The 20846-nt window shown below is 39.6% G+C and overlaps 2 protein-coding genes across 3 annotated transcripts; both read right to left on the reverse strand.

Annotated features, from left to right (window-relative positions):
* Positions 1-3825: 3825 nt before the first annotated feature.
* Positions 3826-5995, reverse strand: rgs2 (regulator of G protein signaling 2). Its single transcript, XM_005946699.3, has 5 exons — positions 5855-5995; positions 5663-5740; positions 5227-5288; positions 4861-5027; positions 3826-4717 (listed from the first exon to the last, which is right to left on the reverse strand). The coding sequence occupies exons 1-5, from the start codon at positions 5944-5946 to the stop codon at positions 4523-4525; spliced, it is 594 nt and encodes a 197-aa protein (XP_005946761.1). The 5' UTR covers positions 5947-5995; the 3' UTR covers positions 3826-4522.
* A 3462-nt stretch (positions 5996-9457) lies between these two features.
* LOC102314550 (regulator of G-protein signaling 21) lies at positions 9458-18225 on the reverse strand. Of its 2 annotated transcripts, XM_014329035.2 has the most exons (6): positions 18007-18217; positions 17702-17898; positions 17345-17404; positions 16979-17043; positions 16659-16825; positions 9458-16491 (listed from the first exon to the last, which is right to left on the reverse strand). In XM_014329035.2, exons 2-6 carry the CDS (start codon positions 17779-17781, stop codon positions 16303-16305), a joined length of 561 nt encoding a protein of 186 aa, XP_014184521.1. In that variant the 5' UTR covers positions 17782-17898; positions 18007-18217; the 3' UTR covers positions 9458-16302. The 2 variants fall into 2 exon arrangements, with proteins under 2 accessions (XP_014184521.1, XP_014184522.1); XM_014329036.2 differs by having other exon boundaries at positions 16979-17040; positions 17702-18225.
* Positions 18226-20846: the final 2621 nt, after the last annotated feature.

The following is a 20846-nucleotide window of genomic DNA, read 5'->3' on the forward strand; positions in this document are numbered from 1 at the left end:
ATCAGCTCTAATGCATGCTCGAAGGAAAGCTGTTATCAAATGATGTTCTGTCTTATTTTCATAATAAAAATGTCTAGATGTTTGCGGACTGCTTGCTTTTATGGACCTGTATTATGCGTTCCCCTGATGTTTAGATGTGTCTGCAGATAGTTTACCCATCAGTGCTGTGTAGCTAAATTTCTACTAGTGGATCTTTGGCTCCATCTGGTGGTGTAGCGTTGAAATAGCAGGGCATGTATTTACTGTACTTCTTGAAGGCCGTGTATCAAGACTATTTTTTTCCAGGCTTTGTCATTTAATTAACATAGTGGCACACTCGTACTACAGCTGTTTTTTCTAAAAGAGCTCCTACTTAAGCAATCAGACATTCAGATCTTTGTTTTAGAGCTGGACCTGATGGGAGGACACAATCAAGCCGCCAGGTCCTTATAAGTGCATCATCAACAGTGGACTGGAAATTTAATGACGTCTGTGTGGCTTTTGGATACATTCCCATTGCAGTGTTTTGATGTTTTTTAACACTGAAGGCAAAGGATCTTCTCTTAATTTGTCAAGTAAATCAAATTCGAGACGGCGGTGTACAGAAATTGGCTGCGCTCGAACAGTGTGTGCGTCTAAAGGCCTGTGCAGACTGACGTATATGCAGAGTGCTGACCAAAGTAGGACGTGGCCCGTTTCTAAATTTGGATCCAGTATTTACACACCTTTTGAGTACTCCTTGGATCTGATCCCAGTAGTCTGTTGCCATGATGGTCCATAGCAACAAATGAGAACCCACAGGTTTTACTACCAGTTTAGAGAGAGAGAGGCAAAGACAGTTTTATTTTCTTGCATCAAGCCATGTGGATCAGCAAAGGTGTTCACTATGATGACATACCAGTTTTGCGTTTGTGAATACCAACACCCTGTGCTTTTTTTTGGACTATCTGCTGTTGTGTACACCAATTGCCATTGTTTTTTTCACGCCTATTGTATCCTTTATTTGGCTGTTGTCACAAAAATGAGTGTGATGATGTGGTAGATGGATGCAGATGTTAGATAAAAGAATTAAGATTCTAAAAATAGCCAGGCATCTAAGTAATGGAATGTGTGCTGGGTAAGTCTACTTTAAAGGTCAAGGCAAGTTTATTTGCACAGCTCATTATCACATATGATTCCTCAAAGGTCTTCAGAGGCCTGAAGCGATGACAGTTCCATAATCAGACATGGAGAAAATGTGTGGCAGAATAACATCAGCACTAGGACACAATTCACTTTTTTGTATTCCCTTACTGTTAAATTTCTCGGTTGCTTTCTTTTTGTTCAGCCAGCATTTCAAAACCCAAAAGAACTCGATTTCACAGTGACGCACAAGCATTGAGAAACAGGAACCATCGAATGTTTGGCATTGTTTGTTGACTAAGATTAGGAAGATTCATAGGTTTTCATGATAAATCTTTGGGGGGCAAATAGACACTCTGGAAGAAATACTTCTTCCAGATGTCTTTTCTCCTTTGACAACTAGATGTGCAAACTGTATAAAAAGTCTAGCAGTGCTTTGGAGAGGTATCTATGGGCTAAACACAAAGCATTAGTTCACTTTGTTTTGGGGGGTTTATTTGTTTTCATTGAGCATTAACCTTCAGCTCACTCTTCAAACCAAGTGAAAGAAAGCAGCTTTCATCTGTTGTGGTGAAGACAGCTAAAAATGAAAGCCAACCATTGAAATTAAAGCTATTTACTGTAAATTTGTGTTTCTGCCCTCACGTATGTGGGCAGGAACTGTAGAAAGTCACCAACAGAAAACAGTCACAGATGCCAGAGGCGGAAATGGGCTTCTTCCGGAGGGTGTCGGGACATGCCCTTAGAAATAAGATAAGTCACTTGGGACAGACTTGGGGTAGAGTTGCTACTCCACGTTGAAAGGAACCAGGGGATTTGAGTAGACACGCCTTAGGCAAGGTGTTTCAGGCATTTCCAGTCACTACGACATACTGGCTGGTTTCAAAGTACCTCAGTATCCCCCCCCCCCAAGGGAAGGGGGTCTCCAAGGCAATGGAGGTCTCGGCATTTGTTTAGACTGCTGCCACTGCAAACTGCACCTGAATCAGTTGAATAAAACATACATAGAAGCATGAAAGGTTTCCAGGTATAAATGAAAGGATCAAACAAATAAATATGACGTGACTAGAAGAAAGTTTCACCTAAATTACTGGTGTATCAAACATCTTTGGAGACTCCATATCCTAAACATCCCTCACCCCATAGATGTCCTGCAGTTTTATGGGAACATGAATCCAGCACAAAAACAAAGAAAGAGCAGAGTTAAACGCACTGGTATAAAATCGCTGGCTGATGGTGCTCACATCACAGAGAACAGCAGAACATATGGTTCTGGAGAGCAGCCGCTTTAAAAGATGATTCCATCTCGTCACGACAGCAGGGCAGACATCTGACAGAGAGAGCAAAAGGGAAGGTCTGGGTGTCTGGCCACTGTCAGCCACCACTGTGAGTTCACAGAAGGGGACTCTCCCTGTCAGTCAGGTGGCCCTCTTCTACACTTAGAAATTTAAACATAAGGGGTTACTGTTACAGTGTGCGAACTCAACTGTACAAAAAGGAATGCAATGTTCCAGAAAAGACGAGGAATGTTGTTGTTGGGCAACTGAACATGCTGCACGTTATCTAATAAGTCTGACTGCTCTGTTAAACATTGCGAGGCATTTATCTCAGTAATCATTTGTTATTTCTATTTTAAACAAAGAATTTGGGATTTTAAAGGTCCTCTAAAACTTTGTATTTGTACGTATTTCTTCAGCATTTCCACATACGTTCATTTGTATTTTGAATGTAACACTTTCCTCGAGTTCACATTACTGTGCACAACCTCGACATGCTGCAGGAACTGGGAAACATAACTCGTATGTAGAAAATGTATGGAAAGAAGATATAGAACAGCTAAGGACGTATTTCCCTTAAGGCCTGGTGGAGACCAAAATTTGAGTTTAAAGACTAGAAACTAACTTATTGCATTAGTATATTAGGTAACATGGCAGAAAGTAAAAAACCACCAGCAAATGTGATTTCAATACTGCTGGTGTTAGCTAGCTAGCTAACAACAGTATTTTTAGGCACAGGTGTTCAAGTATATGAAAATATCACCTTAGAGTAGAAGAATTTAGTATTATATGTGTTATATGTATATGATAATGTGTTCTGTCATGAACTCTGCAAATGCTGCATAAAAAGAGCTGGCGTGACAAAGGCAGTCATTATTTCCGTGAAGTCTTTCCTGTTTGAAACATTTGACGTTGGGTGTTGAGTCTGAGCCAAAAGTACTCTGTCAACACTTTGCAAAACGAGTACCTATGCTTTAATGTACATAGCGTACTACATTCAGTTGTAAGTATGCAAACTCAGACAAACTATATTTGACTATATTTATTCTGAAGTGTGGTTTAAAGCAACGGTATACTAAACACTTTGCACATATTAGCTTTGTACCTTGAAAAGATGTCGACTATGTTTGAGTTTTTCTTACAGGCCCCAGTTACCCCAAAAAGTTAGCTTGGGCACAAGCTAGCCTCAGCTAGTTTATTTACGTCAGCTAGCTTTTTTCTTTTTTTAATTCATTATTTTAAAATTTACTGTTGAAGTGAGTTAAGAAAAACTCACTCTAGCAGTAATGTAGATTTTACATTTCCGAGTAGTCTGCTAAAAGAGGATCCAGCTAGGGAGCTACCTTAAATCCCTTTTTGCTGACATACTACTTTTTCAGACAACTCGTGCATTCTTCAGTGCTACATATTTTGTGCATTAAACTGGTAAACAAACACATCCAGAACATTTCAGTGTTGAAGAAAACATTTTAATAACCAAACAGTCCAGCTGCTCAATGCTTAAATTCACATTAAACACATAGTGCAACATCACATATTTACAGTATCTTACAGTATCACAGTAATTTCAGGCCAAACATAGGCATTAGATGAAACTGTGTCATATAAATTACAATTGTAATTTTGTTTTAATGTAAACTGCTGCAACCAGCAGAGAAATGAAAACTAGAGGTACACGCGAGGTGTGTTTGACCATACAAAGCCTTCAAATGGATATTGTGACAGAAAACACTTCCTGTCACTGTGTTTGGTTTGATGTAAGGCAAGAGATGCAGGCAAGTGTTTTGACTTTGAATGCAGTGGAACTAGATCTGCATCATTGATCAAAATGTCTATTGGTATTGAAAAGAAGGTTCAGGTAATGGCTCAGTGATAAAAGCTTAGCATTAGTCCCATCTGCTTGAGACAGTCTGTGCACTGTCTGCAGCGACATACAGGATCTGGCCAAATCATTCCTGCTTCCTCGTTGAGAGCTCTTGACAGCACTTTGCATTTTCCACACTCGCCCGTTAATGTTTATGCTACGAATTTGCATTCAGCTGTATTATACTGAGGTAGCGCCTGGAATGAACACGGTGGACAGTCTATTTACAGTCACAGCACAGGGGTAAGCAAATGACTCCACAAGTGGGTGTCTAGTTATGCTAGGACTCAACGTCCATGTCCTCTCTTGCTGCAGCTGCATACAGTTCGTTGTAGAGGTCAGAGCTGATAAACCTGGGGTAAGAGTTGTTTTCCATCAGGTTGTAGATTTTCCTCTGAGCTACCAGGAAGCTAGTTGCAGTGGGCTTGTGGAGACTCTGTGCAATGGCATTTTTGGTGTGGAAATCCAAGTTGACCTGTGACCAAAGACAAAACATCCAGAATGAGCCTTTGACCCCCATTTTAACAAAGAATATCTTTATTATTAAAAGTGCGTGAATTCTGATTAAAATCAGCTTAAAAAGAACAAACAAATCCGAAGCCATCTGTTAGCCGTTACCTCCTTTGGCGCTTCACTTTTAATGAACTCCTCGTAAATGCGGTTTGCCTTGGACACCATTTCCTTCCGTGACTTGATCTTTTTGAACTCCTCGCAGGCTGACCAAAACTCAATGTTCTCATCGCAAAATTCGGACCTCAGAAAGATACAAAATGCAATTTTCCCATCTGCGTGAGAGATAGAGAGGGAGAAGACAAAGATTAGAAAACTACTTCCGTCACACCTACTGGCTCTTTGCCCATTCATGTAGGTGAAAGGAGTGGCAGCTTTGTTTTACTGATGACTATAAAAAGATTTCATTCGGCTCACAGTAACCGTGTAACCTTAGTGACTCAATGTGCCAATAGAAGCGTGAATGATACTTACATTTATGACTGAGCAGCTTGTCAAGCGACTGCGCCCATTGGTTCACGTCATCTACGCTTGGCCTGAGGGTAAAGAACGCAGCTCACGTAAGAGATAATTATAGTAGCGCTAACTACTACGTTAGTGAAGTGTCACTGTAAATAATTGCTTATCAAAGTTGAGTCATATTGCATGATCATATTACATGATCGTGTTGCATGATTGTTTTGCAAACTGTTTGATGAATTATTTTACAGCCATTTGATGCCCTCATATCTTTTCCATTAAGAATTTAAGGACTTATATGAGCCGTGTACAGTTCTCACTTATATGCACAAGTGAAAAATATGCCAAATCTTAATTTACATAAAATGCAAATTAACTGAACACCTGAAATTTGAGACATTAAATCCACAGAAATCATTTTAAAACAACTTGTAAAACAAACAGGGCTTACCGGCAGAGTCTGTTTTTCACACGCTGTGTAGAATTTGTCTTCAGGAGAAGTCGTATTCTGTTCCTCCAGTTTTTCCTCCTTTATAAAAGAAAATTAAAAAAAGAGTTCACTCATCTGCTTTTAAAGATGTGCAATTCTTTTACAAGGACATAGTGACCAGGAAAGTGCTCATTAAAGACTGCATCAACTTACTTGATCTCCTTGTCTGCGGCCAGCTCTGTTGGTTTCATGCAGTCCGTAAATGCCATGTTTGGGGATGACACACTAGCAAGGTTCTCTCTCATTGTTCAGTCCTCCTCTCCTTCTCCCTCTTGACTTGTCTGGCAACTTTATAGCTCAGAATCATGCGTCGCAGCAAGGCGGAACTAGAACGGCGGGTCTGTAATGTGATTGGCTCTCCCTGAGTAAACAGCAGCTCGCCCCGCTGTGACTCTCAGCCCGAAGCAACGATAGGCTGTCGCTGCATAAATATTCCCTCCCTGAGTTGCCTGCGGGCTTCCATTTTTAAGAGTAAGGTCAAGACGTGACGTATATAGCACACTCAGTGCCCCTGTTCTTAAAATAAAGTTGTGTTGGGAGAGTAATGGAACTTTTCTCTTCTTTTTCTTCTTCCCCCCTGTGTTTATAGCCAGACACAATCACAATATCTTTAAGACTGTAATTGGTGAGTTGAAAAAAAAAAAAAGATTTGAAATGAATAGATGAAACAGGTGATTCGTTGCTACCTTCTGTGTTGATGTTTAATTAATTACTCATAGAGGGTGTGGATCAGTCACTTCGCATCCTGACTCCTGTCTTGATGGCATGTTAGATATGGGCAAGTTGGAACAAACGTGATGATGTAATATCCTCTTACCTCTCTAGGTAAAAATGTAGGAACAATGTTTTCATTCCTCACATTTTATCCTAATAAAAAAAGCTTTAATTGAGTCCACCAGTAAACTTTAGATGGTTACCTCCAGTATTGTTATAAAGCTCAAAAAAGGTTTACTTGTTTTTAAAGCATAACCTTTTCTAGAGGGGAGTACTACCTGCTTTACTTGAAGTGTGTTTTAGTCAGTTAGAAACACAGTAGTTAAGGAACTGACCATTTATAGCAGAAGGTTATGGAGGCGAGATTTAGTGGATAAGGCCGTGCCTTTTGAGGGAGCTCTCAGAGGGATCTGAGCTGCAGTAAGCTGCTGCTAAAGAACTGATCCGCCTTCACCAAACACATGCTCAAACATGAGATTTTATTAAAGCGAAGACAGCCAAAAACTTTCAACACCAGAGGCAGAGATCTGAGTAGCACTCCAGCCCAATTATGTTAGCACGAAGGTATCAGCAGTCACCTGCGAGAGATTCAACTTATCAAAGCTTTCTCAGGCACCACTATGAATACCAAAGAATAATGCTGGTGACTGATCAGACACGAGATTACAAAGTATGACTGAGGTATCTGATACTGATCACACTGAGTTTCCTGTCTGGAGTCTTCCACTGATACTCGATTAGATTTTATATAAAACATGGATACAGCCACCATGAGCCCACACACACGAATGGCATGCTGATTTGACTAGCAAGACACAGGCTTGTTTACTGGAAAAACTAAACAGACTCTTTAGAACTGTTGCTCAGTAAGAAAAAAATGACATCCATGTCACCCAGAGCCTCAAGGCCTTAATTATTCATAACTTTAACGTGTAAAACAATTTAAATGTGTAATTTACATAAAAATACATTCCCTTACAAATGTCAGGAAAGGAAAATGAGGGGCAAAGACCACTGTTTTTACCAGGCAAGATGTTTGTTTCTGATATAAATGTGAGCATTTGAACATGAAAGTCTGTGAAGATTGAATTGAATTTGAATCAAACCAATAGTGGTCGAACGTTTCAAGCCCTACTATGTTCACTTTGTTTTGAACCATGGAGTGTGCTACTTGACCAAAATCTACACAATTACAACATCTTAAAATATTATCAAGCAATTAATACCTTTAGTAAGCATATATATATATATATATATACAACCAATACTTGTAAATGTTAATGCTATCAGCATTAATTTGCGCTTGTAGGCTGTCTGTGAGATGTATGCATGTCACTCAAGCATATAGCTCTTAGCCGCTAACGTTTTATTTTCTACCTAGTATTTAAATGTTTTCTCTTAGGGTAAAGCCTATTCTTTTTCTTTGGTCTTTTTTACACTTTGCTTTCTGTCTTTTAATCATTTTCTTCAAGCAGCCACGAGCTAGCACTAGAAACTGAATTGATATGAGCTCACTTTTGAGCCAGAAAAAAATTCAATGTTGCTAGCAACATAGGGCTAGGTTTTGACTACGTTACTGATATTATTGAAAGGACATTGTGTTCTTGTTACCAAACGTGCCAGTCACGTTTAAACCTGCGTATCCTTACACACGAATTCTATTGATTTCCATATTTTGGCACAAGTAGCCAGGTGTCATGTAAAGAAGATGAGTAACTGTTTTGCTAAACCTGCAGGCCCGGTTTTTATATACAGTCAAAGAGTAACCCATACCACCTTCACGTGGCACTAACCCTGCCATCTTTCCACTCGCTTGTTGTTTTTACCTAAAATAGCATGACAACATTTTCATGAACGCAGTTTTGAATGCAGAGTCTGCACGGCTTTGTGGAGAAGTAAAGGAAGACTAAAAATATTACTGCAGAGCTTCCATTCATAAAAAATACTACTCTATGTAATGACATATACCTGAGCGGCGATCAAGTAGGAGAAGTAATGTGATGGTCCACTTGGTTCAACCATCTGGACAACATCTATCACATTTTAAAAACAGCTGCTTGTAAAGGTCACCTGTTCAGCTTAGTGAACCCTTTGTTCTGGAAACTTGAGTTGAAAGTGACGTCACATCCCAGAAAGCCTAAAAGAACGTTTCTGCCATTGAATGGGATGCCCGTATGTAAAAATCCTCACATTTTGTCCCCCAGTATTGGCAGCATTTGCAACTGCGTCACCTGCTGTGTACTGTTGTGATAGTCGCTGTCCTCCCTCCTTCTCTCTCAGCTCGGAGCTCTGCAGGGTGAAAACACTGGTGTTCGCCTCACATGTTTATTATGATGTGCAGACAGTGTATAAGCAGCTGTCTGTCTAGAAGTGGATGAAGCGCAGGGCCAAGTTTCCATTAAGGCACGAGTTGTGTCCAAAGAGGGCTTACGCAGAAGAAGGTGATTCCCAGCACCGGTTTGCAGAGTTTGTCCTCTTTGTGTTTGGACTTTACAGCTGCACTCATTAACCCTTCTAGGTGATTTTCTTTCGTGCTTTATGGCTGTCGGCACCGAGCCAAGTGCCGACAGCCATCCTAAAGTTAGCATGGAGCTCCAAACCCTTAATGAAAGATTTGCTCTAGACCATAGGGGGGAAAAAGATCCCTAAGAGCCATTCTGGCTGCTTCACACGCACTCGTTCCAAAACAAATAGGTGCTAAAAATAAATTAAAGAAAAGCTTTGGATAGTGTTTGCTTAGAAATTGACTTTCTATATTTTAGCACCAATGTGTGCTACTTGTCTAAAGTTCATCTCATAAACACAAGACAAAATCCCAAGTGGGCAGCTGCAGATACATTCTGCAAACTAACACAAGCTACTATCACCTTTATTTCAAAGCTAGTTTGTCTGCTCTGAAGCACCTGATACTGGTTATTCCTACGTGCTAGGAGAAGCTGATTAATTATTGAAATGAATCATCAAAAAAAATTATATCATTAGTAAATTGCAGGCTATTTATCATGAATCAGGACACAAAGAAAACACAGATAAATATATATATATATGTATTTGTACGAGAGACTCTCCTTTATTCTTCACTGGACATGAGGATACATACATTGTTGAGCACTATTCACAAGTAAGTGCCACTTCTCCTAGTTACGTAATCTAAAGAGGCGGCTTTAGTATCTCAGATGAGGAATTGATAAATCTTTTTTTTTTCTTCAGGCTGATGCCTCCGCAGAGCCAGTTCCGCTTTACTGACTTTTAACAGTCAGCCCATATAACAGAGAACCAATCATTCAAGCGTTGGAGTTACGTAGCACAAGTGTTGTAATTTCCACAGGACACAAGGCATTTGCTTTGGGATTATGGGTGTAGCTAACACCAGTATCAGCAAATATTAGCCTTCTAAACCATCGGGCTATTTTCGTGATGTAAAATGGGCAAGAAATAAACAAAAGGTCCTGGACTTGCTTTGGTATTGAGTTTACCATCCTTGTGTCAAAGACTACATGAAAATGTCTGGTGGCACAAGCTTTCTATCATTTTCTGCATGTACCAAGAACTGCCAGTGTGCTTACCCATGGGGGTATGTACTGTGGAACTGGGGTACTGTGACACAAGAGATCACAAGGTAAAAAAAAAAGTGCCCCCTATAGCATGACTGGTGGAGTGTGTTATCTGCGGAGCATCCTGTGAGTGTCTGTCTATGCCCTTGTTTAGACATTGGATGTGTAATATTGCTGGCTTAAATCCCACTGATGTCATCCTGCCTTTTAAACAGGTACATTTTATGTTAATGTTCCCTGTGGATTCCGAGAGACAGATGCATGAAAATTTCGGAGTCCAAGAATGGAAAGTACATAAAATGGCACATGAGGTCATCACAGTGTATGCTCACTGAGTGCTCATTGAACACATAATGTAGTAATGTGTGCTATCCTTTGTGCAGCCAGACCTGAGCTGGATGATTTGAATACTTTATTGGCATTTGGTGTGACAAAGTAAGACTATTGCCGTAACTTTTTACTAAGACGGGTTAAGATGCCATCAGATTAACAGAAAGGAGAGGTAATGGCCATGTGAAGTCCCCAACTTTAGGCCTCATCTTGAGTATACTTGAGTATACAAGTGAAAGCGAAAGGTTCTGCATTGTCACTTATCTCTGACCCCTATTTCCTGTATTTTTCTGTATCAGCAAAGCTAAGACGAGAATAGTATATACTGTCTATTTATGCTTAGTCTGCTGGGCCCTGGGATAGCAAAAACCTCTCCATGGCAACTGATTCTGCTATGTTGTTGTTTTGGCATATTAACAGGAAGTACAGGTTGCTGGCTTACTCATAACAGTGATCCTGTCCAAGTGAAAAAAATAAACAGTGGTGCATACTGGCAGCCTGTTTCATTAGCTCAAGCATTTTGCTCTAAATTTGCCTCCATAATTGCTAACTCGGTGGCTTGAGACTCAGGTCCTGGCACATCTTACACAAAGGCTCGAAAGGTTTTGTGTCAGGTGGGCTGACAGAGGATGCCATTTTCAGCACATTCTACTATGGAAAGCTGCTCATTGTATTTTTATCGTCATTATTTATTCATTTGTTTATCATGTGGACATATTTAATTCTCGGAGTCATAAAAGTCGTAGCTGGTCACTGGCAGCAGAGGATGATAAATTTCATGGGTCCACAGGGGCAGTACGGGCAGTCAACAACATAGAGGACAACACTAACCCATAAAAACTCTGAAAGAAATACAAGAGGACATGATATTGCTCAAGAGGCAGACAGAGCCAGCAACAATTCATTGTGGCACCAATAAAATAAACACAAAAGCTGTTTGTTTATATAGTGGAGGCCAGTACAGAGTCAGGGAAAATGGGTAAAAACTACACCTAATCGAATCTGCATCTACAACAAATACCCACATATGCAGATGATGTCACCTACATAGTAATAACTTTTATTTTGCATCTTCAATTGTTCAGTCAATCACTTTTCTCTCAACACCACAGTAATAACCATAAAGTATGAAGCTGAAACATGAAAACCACCAGTTTGTTTTCTTCAACTTTTAGCTGTTAGTTACAGCGTGTAACTCTGGAGCTTTCTTCGATTTCATGTTGGTTATGATTATAGGCACTATAAAAGGCACAATAAGTCACAGATGTCAAAAGACCTCTAAAAAGATGCCATACTAGAATGTGGATTGCCCTTTACAGTAAATTTTAGTGTCTTTACACAAGAAACGCTTTAGTCAGTTTGTCAGAAATGGCATCTTTCTTCTAGTCATGTATAAAATCCTTAGAGGCTTAAGTCAAAGGCGTCACTGCCAGCTTAAAGCTCTTACATTTATTTCTGACTTAATGCAAAACACACAAATTAGTTTTTATTAAGTTGGATTTAGTTTTGGTTCTAAATATTAAAAATTGTTGGTATGAACTAAGCTGTCTCACATCTACAATCCTTAGCAGTGGTACTGTACAGATTGCACTCTAAGCAAATGCATATTAGGACATGCAGTAGCAAAAATATAAGTGACTCTTAATTTAAGTGAAAACAGTCCTGATGCTTCCAAGTAAATATTGGCAGGGTTTCTCTCAGAGGTTTTACAGTACTATGTTCTTTGTCCACTTAAGACTAATGAAGAAATGACTGATGTATTATTTTCTTCGGTCCTCAAACAGCCAGCATTCACAAGCATTTGTAGATATGGCCAATTTTTATTTATTTATTTTTACCTTGTTTGTAATAGGTTTCCCAGTAAATTCTAAACCTTTTCAAATTTCATGCCAAGCTTTTGCATATTGGAAAATATGTCATGTCAAGGGGAAGCTCAAAAGCAACCAATATCTAACACAATAAAATCCATAATATATGCACATGTGACTGTGACGGCAATATGCCTTATTTCACTGTTATTGACCAACCATTCTTGACCTGAGTGGCACTCTTTTATTCAGGGAAACTCAATATTTGCAGCGTGAACTGTGTGACTAGCTGTTGTCAATGAGAAAACATTAAATAGTTACATTACCCATTTGACAATTTCTTTAAAATCTTTTTTTTTTTATTGTGTGCTGTATTTAGCTGAAATCCTAGCTACAGCAACGCTCATCAATACTTACATTTTTTAGCTACGTTTTCAAAATTAAATTTTCACTGTGGGCTAATTTAGCTGGTTTTCAATCCTTTTATTGGAAACTACAAACAACATTGATCGGTAGTGTTTTGGATGTGAAATGTAAGATGTGGCCAAAGTTGTGTAATGAATTCATACTCTGCAATGGCAGACATGTACTGTATTGGGAAGTCAGACAGAGAGTGCATGCAAAATGCACTGTGTGTAGAAATGAAGGCTGCACCCTTAGCATTGATGTTAGTCAAAAGTTACAAGAAATTATTAACACATGCTGCACAGTACCGATATTTTTGGACCACGTTACCGAAAAAAAAAATTCCCCCCATTGCGAGGCACTGTCCTTATAGTGTTGACATGCCCACATGACGGTGCACTTTGCCAGCTGAGCCCAGTCCAACAGTGTATTTGTGAAACAAGCACATAATTAAGTTGACAACAGTGTTGATGGGGGTGCATTTTAATCAAAGACTGTACCACAGCAAATCACCTGCTGCTGTGTTGACAAGCGTCCTGTCCTCAACCACGCAAACCCTGTTGCTACTTGTGTTTAAGCATGCAGATGATCTTCAAAGGAGACCAAAACAGTTAGCATTGCTTTGGCGGCCTTCTCTGCTTTAGTGTACAACTGCTCTCCAAAAGGTGTTTTAATTGTTACTTTGTAAACTTTGTAGAGCAGGTAATAATTTAAATTCCATTGGCTAATGTGGTAACATGCCACATGTGAGCTTTATAATGCATTACTGCCTGTTCATTAGACCTTGGCGGAATGAAACACAGAGAGAAACTTGACCTAAGGCACTGCCAACATTAGATTTTGCACCTTTAAGTGGTGCAAACATACCACATAATAATCCAGGACTGAAAAAAATCAAGCGCTGCAAGTCCTTGAATGGCCACTTGATGTTGGCCTATAAGGCTGTATAGAAAAGACTGACATAGATTCCAGTTCTGAAAAGTGAACCCAGTGTGGAAATACTTGAAACTGTGATGGTTTCAAATAGCCAGCAGAGAGCAAATCCTCTGTATAGAATTTTCTTTTTCTTTCTTTTTTTTTTTTAAAGTTCATTTGTGTAGAAATCTATAATATGATATCTTGCTCTGCAGTAACTAAAAACTATCAAGAAACCTGATGAGATTGCGGTCTTTTTGGATTGTCTCAAGTCATAATCAATAAAACATGAGGTTACTTTTGTATATTATAATCAGAAAATCATAAAAGGGCTAATTAGACCATTAAATCATCAGAAAAGTAGTTACAGTGGTCACAGGGAGCTGGTTTTTAAGGGCTTCCTCAGGGCCATTAAAAATCACTTGTCATCTAGTTTCACTTATCATGCCTGCACGCTACATCAGTCATTTTATTTACAGTCTATGGGCTGCCTCCAAACAATCCACATAGACTTGCATGGAAACTTTTTACAGCTCAGCTCTTTACATTTTATTACTTAAAACCTAAAACTTAAAGTTTGCATTATTATGGGTTCACTTTCTCACCCTATTATGGTCTCTTTTTGCTGTAAAAAAAAAAAAAAATCAAGATAGCGATGGCCATAAAGCTAAAATTGAGTATATTAAATGCCTGCGTTACTTGAAGGTGACTCACACTATCATTTTATCGAGTCTGTGCATCAAGCCCAGTGTGAAGATACTGAAAAATTATAAATTTGGCACAGAATTCTTTAAAATTACCACAAAAAAAAGTTTGTAATGATTGCGTATTTTATTGTGTATTGTGTGAATATCATGTCACATCTTCAGCCTTTGTGAGCCTTGTTAATCTGCTCCAGTGACGCCTGTTCAGCTGCACTACGTTCCAGGAAGGAACAGAGAAGGTACAAACTCAGGCAGAGAAAATCTCATTTCTCACAATGTCTGATTTCACAAGAAACTGGAAGTTCGTGCCTTCCTTTTTCTGAAACAGCACATATCTGTTACGAGCTTAATTTTCAAGACACCAGATGCCTTTCAGTGATTGAAAAAAAAAGAGGATAGCAGGAAACTGCGAGAAATCAATATATTGGTCCGATATCTTTAGAGATTTTTTTTTCTAATGTCATTTCATAAACTGAAATTAAAACTAGAAGTTAACACTCTTTGTGATCTTTGAAAGGATTTTGTTAAGTGAATGAGCTTAATCTGTACTTAGGTACATACATTCCCATGCATACATGTTTGCATGCAAATGTTTGCATATGTCTGTTATAACATAAAACCCACAACCATGTGCAAACATCCCATTTCTTTTTGAATGAAATGCGTTAAGAACTGTTTCACTCTAAGCGTCTTGAAGCCTTCTATAAATAGACCACAAAACTGTAATCAGAATTCTAAAAGTGACATTGTGAGTGAGAAGGACCTACACCGCAGGGTGGTGCACAACACTGAAAAGTTCACTTAGTTGCAGGTAGGCAAATAAAATAATGTAAATGTGGTTCAATGTAATAATTTAATGTAATTCAAATCCCTAACAAGTTTAACAAGTACTTAAACACTGCAGCAAACTTTGTACTCAAATGGTGACAATGAAAAATAAATAACACAACATTGAACTTTTTAAGTTAACTTAACTATCAGCTCCCTAAGAGTACATTCACACAGTGCGCTTTGGACATCAGCAATCAGGCCTATTCTCATGGTATAAAAGGAGTTTTGACATCCCGGCATGCAATGTGAGACATCCTATTTCTATAATCATTCCACGCCAGAAAACTTAAATAAACAAAATCACAACTCATGACATTTCAGCGTTGTAAGGACTCTGCTTAGATTTTAGTCTTTACACGCTGCGTCACTAGGCTAGACGTCAGCGGCTAGAAACGGCAAGTTCAGATCCCACACAAAAAATATACATGATTAGGCTTCTCGCAATCACAAAACTATACCATTAATAGTTATTTTTATTGAAACAAACTATTTTTACTTTTTGTAGTTTCAAAACAACCCTAAAGGATATTAAATATCGGCACAAAATAACGCCTATAGACAGCTTAAACTAAAAAAACCCTAAATCATCAGTTTTTCAAACCCCATATCGGTGCAATCTACATTATTTAAAAAAAAAAAAAACAGAAAGTGTCCATGAGTGGCTCTTGCTAGGTGGCCTTCTGCATGCTTTTACTGATGATGGCTTATCAGTGTTAAATCTATAGATTTGTTGTCTTCCTTGGTGCTGTCATCCCATAACTGGGCGGCTCTTTTCATGACAGCTTATTCTGAATCAGTGACGGTTAAAAACACTACATCTAAAATGCTCGCTCTCTTTCCCTCTTTACACACGCATACACACAGTTTCTCAAGTGTGACCGTGACATGTTACATCCTCTATCCTTATCTGCATAGGAAACACGTCTCCAAAAAAGGCCAAAGGGCGTCTACTGAATGGTTTGCTTACGCAGCTCTACAGTCAGACCGAGAGGCAACCAGCCCGCTGATTCATTCACTGTCAAAAGTGCGCACACACTCATGATCCAGTGCGAAAATGCACACTACGTGCTTGATATTGAGAAATCTGCCTGTGCTTCTCATTCTTATATAGTCCTCATGTGTGTGATGCTAAGTGTGAGGTGGCAGGGAGTCGGGGGGAGATACTTCCGTGACGGGGCTTGAGGGCTGATTCTGGACACTGAGGAACAAGTCCTCTGCACGCGTGTGCTGCGCCGGTTGGCCCTTCTTCCATCTTTGTTGTCAGTCCTTCCACCTGAAGGAGCTCAAACATTCCAGTTATGGGTTTTATGTCCTTTCTCTCCCCTCCTCTGGCCGTGCTTTCATCCCTTCATGGCGTCGGCAGCGAGGCTCTCCAGAAGAGTTCTATAAATGTCCGAGCGGAGGAACCGCGGGTACGAGTCTCTTTCCATCAACCCGTAAACGATCTTCTGAGCGTCGTCAAAGCAGTGCATGGTGGGAGTCTTGACGTTCCTTTTGATCTGCTCTCGGGTGTGATAGTCGATGTTGATCTGGAATGAAGCACAAAGATAGGAATGAGGGGATTTGAGCCAAGAGCAAAAGATGTGAGATTCAACATTTCAGCTGGCACTTCTCTCCTCTTTCAGAGGACTGCTTGCACTGACATATAAAGACAATATGTAAGGGAAACGGTGTCTGTGTGTGACTCTGAAGTTACCTCTTTAGGCGATTCTGCTTTAATGAACTGCTCATAAATCTTCTTGGCTCTTGAGGACATTCGGAATGAAGACTTGATCTTTTTGTAGTCCTCACACGTGAGCCAGAACTCAATGTTCTCGTCGCTGTATTCGGACTTGAGAAAGTTGCGAAAAGTAGCCAGTCCATCTGAGGTGAAGCAAATAAAACAAGCCCATTTTCAGCTTTTATTTAAAACAAAAAAAGAAGAAAAAACCCAAATCAGTCTGCCCAAACTGTCATTCTTACAAACACAATATTGTTTTAGCAGCATTCTCACTCTCAGGGGGAAAAGGAACCTACATTTAGACTCGAGAAGCTTTTCCAGTGACTGTGACCATTGTTGGGTATCTTCTAAACTTAGCCTGCTGGGAGAGAATGCAAGTTGGATTACTTAACAGAATCAAATTTGAGCAAAGCGAAGCTGTAAAGGGTGCGAGTCACACAGAAGCACACTCATTAAGAAAGCATAGCAGATGGGCTTATCGAATTCAGACAAAAATGCCGAACCCTGGGATATGCCGGGTTGGTGTGCGTGCTGTGCCAAAGCAAACATGGTGTCTCAGGATCATTTGAATCCTTTCAATGATGCCATAGATGGAAATCATAGGCGCAGGCTGGCTATTTTAAAACTGAAATGTATGCAAAACACTCCATAAGTCTCCTTACCTCTCAGAGCTGGAGGAGTGAGAGAACATGCACTGGAGTCGGCACATAAAGTTCTTTCCACTGTGTAGGGAATAAAAAATATATGAATATATCCCTGTTGCGTTTATTGCTGTTCGATTAGCTTCCAATGAATGTGTCAAAGAATGTTAGGAGGGCTGGTGTTTAGAAAAGACAGTGACTCGTGCCGTTATATAAGATGAATGGCTATTTTCAGAGATAGTATGAAGTATTTTTAACATATTTTTTATGTCACCACACTATTTGCTATTAAACAGCTCGAGATTTTCTCGTCAAGCTCCAAGTCAGCACATTTACTGGAAACTCCAGCTCAGCGTTAAAGTCAAAAGTTTTACTCACATGTTTTTGTTTCTCTTCCTGTCATCTCTGTCCATGATGAAGCGCTGTGTGTTGGGTGGTTCGACGATTAAGCTTGGCATTGTTTTATTAAGTCCACTCTCTCGGGCTCTCGGTCCTGGTCATGCTGTGGCTGAGAGACACTTAGGAGGATTCCCCCTGCAATGCAGCTTTTTATACCAAGGTTTCCTGTTGACGGTCTGGGGTTGATGGGATACATCAGAAGCTTAAACTAAAGAGGAAGCACCCCTTCCTTCCCTCCCTCTCCTCCTCCTTCTACCTCACAGTTAGAAACAACACATACTCACTCGGTGCTTTGCATGCATGTCTCCCTCCCTCGCCTTGATGCCTTACTCCCTATTATGTCTCTGCTTCTTTTCCTTCCCTTCTGCTGTTGCTGCTCCTTCCCGCCTCCTAACCGGACTAGCCAAACAAACAGCACTCTCTGTGGCTGAAAGCTTGCTGTGTTCCCATTATTTTTAGTCTGCCAGCACAGATGCAAATGACAGCAACAGTGACTTTGATAGGCAAATTGTGACCTTCGCACGCTGTTTGTGTAGTGAGTCCATTAAATGGGATGTAAAAGAGAAGGCGGTTGAAACCAAATATTGGGATTGTCCTTCTGTCTTTCATATTTAACATTTTTTGATCCCAAAAAAGGGAAAATCATCAAGATGTGGTAGAAATGTGCACAACACAAGGCTACAGTCATGAGTGAGAAAGAGGAAACAGCAAATTGATTGCAACAGAGAGGCTCCGCAAGGCTACAGGAAGCCAGAAAGACTGTCAGAACATCATATCCTGACCACTCTCATCTTTCAGCTGCAGAGTTATTACTTTATTATTGAAGCCTTCCACCATCGTCAAACTGCAGGCGGAAATCCTTATATGGTGGCTAAAATTAGTGTAAAAGGCGGAAAAAAAAGTTGCAGCTTTAATCCAATGCCAAATATCTCCAGAAAATATAGAAGGGTTTGGAAGCGCCTCAAAAAACAGAGGGCATTCTGTCAGCCCTCACATCAAGCACGATTTGTAAACTACAGAAAGAATTAAAAAAGAAAAGAAAAAAAAGAAACGTACAGTTAAATTTTAGGCAGATTTTACCGTTAAAATGAAGAAAGTGTAACATCAACCCACACAAAAGGTAGACATCCAGCAAAGTCAAGTACTATGATAATGAGCATGATGTCATTGCCAATGTCAGAGACCCATACATATTTGAAGGGCCCCAATGTTTTACATTTGAGCCTGTTATTTATTTAAGGGACAGGGGAACAGACGAGAAGTGAGGAGAACCAACCGAGGTCAGCCAGAACTTGTGGCTTTGGCCAAAGAACCTTTAATGAACTGGATGGGGTCTTGGCAAGAACTAGCATTAGCTGAAATTAGCATTAGTTGTGGTGACCCTTCACATTTCACGTTCCTTTCAGTTTTGCGGTGATCTACAACAGATATTTTCTCTGGCATTTAAGTAGACGTTTCTGCTGATAATTGTAGCACAGAAAAGAACTGTGGGAATTCAAATCCCAAACTCTTATCTTAAAGATAAACTAATTTATGTGTTTGTCTTTCGGCTACATCTGAAGGTTTCAAGTAAACTGTTTGGAGCAAATGGTTGGATGAGAACAGTGTGCTCTTTAGTAGAGTAAATGTCAGAAGGCATTCTTGGTCTCATGCTCATAAACTTTGAAACTTCTAAATGTGCTAACGATATTGCCAGAGAAAGCCCCTGGTTTAAGGTGTTGTCAGTCAAGATTTCAAATGATGATTGTTGAGCGAAGGTCTTTGTTTGAAACCCACCTTAAGATGGAAGCGATTTGTCTATTTGGATAGACAAATGGATGCTGGGCGTATACAGGTGTGGTCAGAAGTTTACATACATTTATTGGAATGGATATAATTGGAATTTGGGGCTTTTCTGGATTTTTCTTAGCTGTTCTTTTTCTGGTGTGAAATAACTGTACAGCATACTTTTAAATACTTAAATAGTCTTTAATCACTTTAAAAAACAAGAACTGGGTATACAACCTTGAATTTATTATGGATATTTTCCTAATCCACAAAAGGTGAAAAGTATATACACAGGCTCAAACAGCCTGTGTATATACAGTCCAAGCAGGTTAGCGAATACCTAAGAGGGCAAATGGTAGATGTACACAAATTGAGAAGTCTTCTTTGGAGCCATTTCTAAACAATTGCAGATCCCAAGATCAAGATCAAGATCATCATAACATAAGTAGAATTTTTATAGATGTGACACAACTTTGTCAAGCTATAGAAGAAGACCCAGGACATCATTCTTAGAAAAGCAGAAACTGGTTAGGATGTTTGGGAACAAACAGGGACTGCCATTTATTGGAAAAAGCAGGAACACCAGTGTCACTGTCTATTATGAAGCAAGTTTTACATCACTACAAACTGAAAGAGCGCCAACCATGAAACAAGCCCCTGTTTCAAAACCAACCATGCCTTACTGAAACATGCAGTCAATCTTGACAAGCCAAATGCCTCACGAAGAAATTCTTATGTTCATGCAAGATAAAGATTGACCTATTTGGCCACAATGACGCTATGTTTGGAAGAGTAAAGGTGAGGGATTCAAACCTAAGAACACTGTACCAGCTGTCGAGCATGGTGGTGGTAGCTTCATGGGTGGGTCTGTTTTGATGCCAGGAAAGTGGATGCAGTAATGAAGGAAGAATACTTCCAAACTCTTCCAACTTCCGCTCAGATGAACAGCTAGATTGTTGAAACTTGAGCACAAGTTGGAACTGCCTTCTTAAATGGCCTTGTCAAACCCCCGACTTCAACCCTGATTAAAATTTGTGTACTACACTTAAAAGCCAGGGAACCAACCAATTTATGAGGAAATGTGCCAAGAAAAGTGGTTAAACATACAGCCAAAATTACACCAGAACCTTTTTGATTGCTACAAAAAGCGTCAGGTCAAGAGCAACTTGTTAAGAGACATTTAACCAAGTAATAATATTTGAGCCTGTGTGGATTTGAGAAAATCCAAAAATAAATTCAGTTGTGCACCGAATTCTTGTTTTGTTTTGTTTTTTTTAGAATGATTAAAGCTGTATGCTGCACAATTGTTACACAATGGAAAAAAAATCATAGAAATTGTTAGAAGCCCAAAATTACC

The sequence above is a fragment of the Haplochromis burtoni genome, unplaced genomic scaffold (assembly GCF_018398535.1).
Source record: "Haplochromis burtoni strain Fernald_Lab_line unplaced genomic scaffold, NCSU_Asbu1 Contig_491, whole genome shotgun sequence".
In the NCBI taxonomy this organism is placed as follows: Eukaryota; Metazoa; Chordata; class Actinopteri; order Cichliformes; family Cichlidae; genus Haplochromis; species Haplochromis burtoni.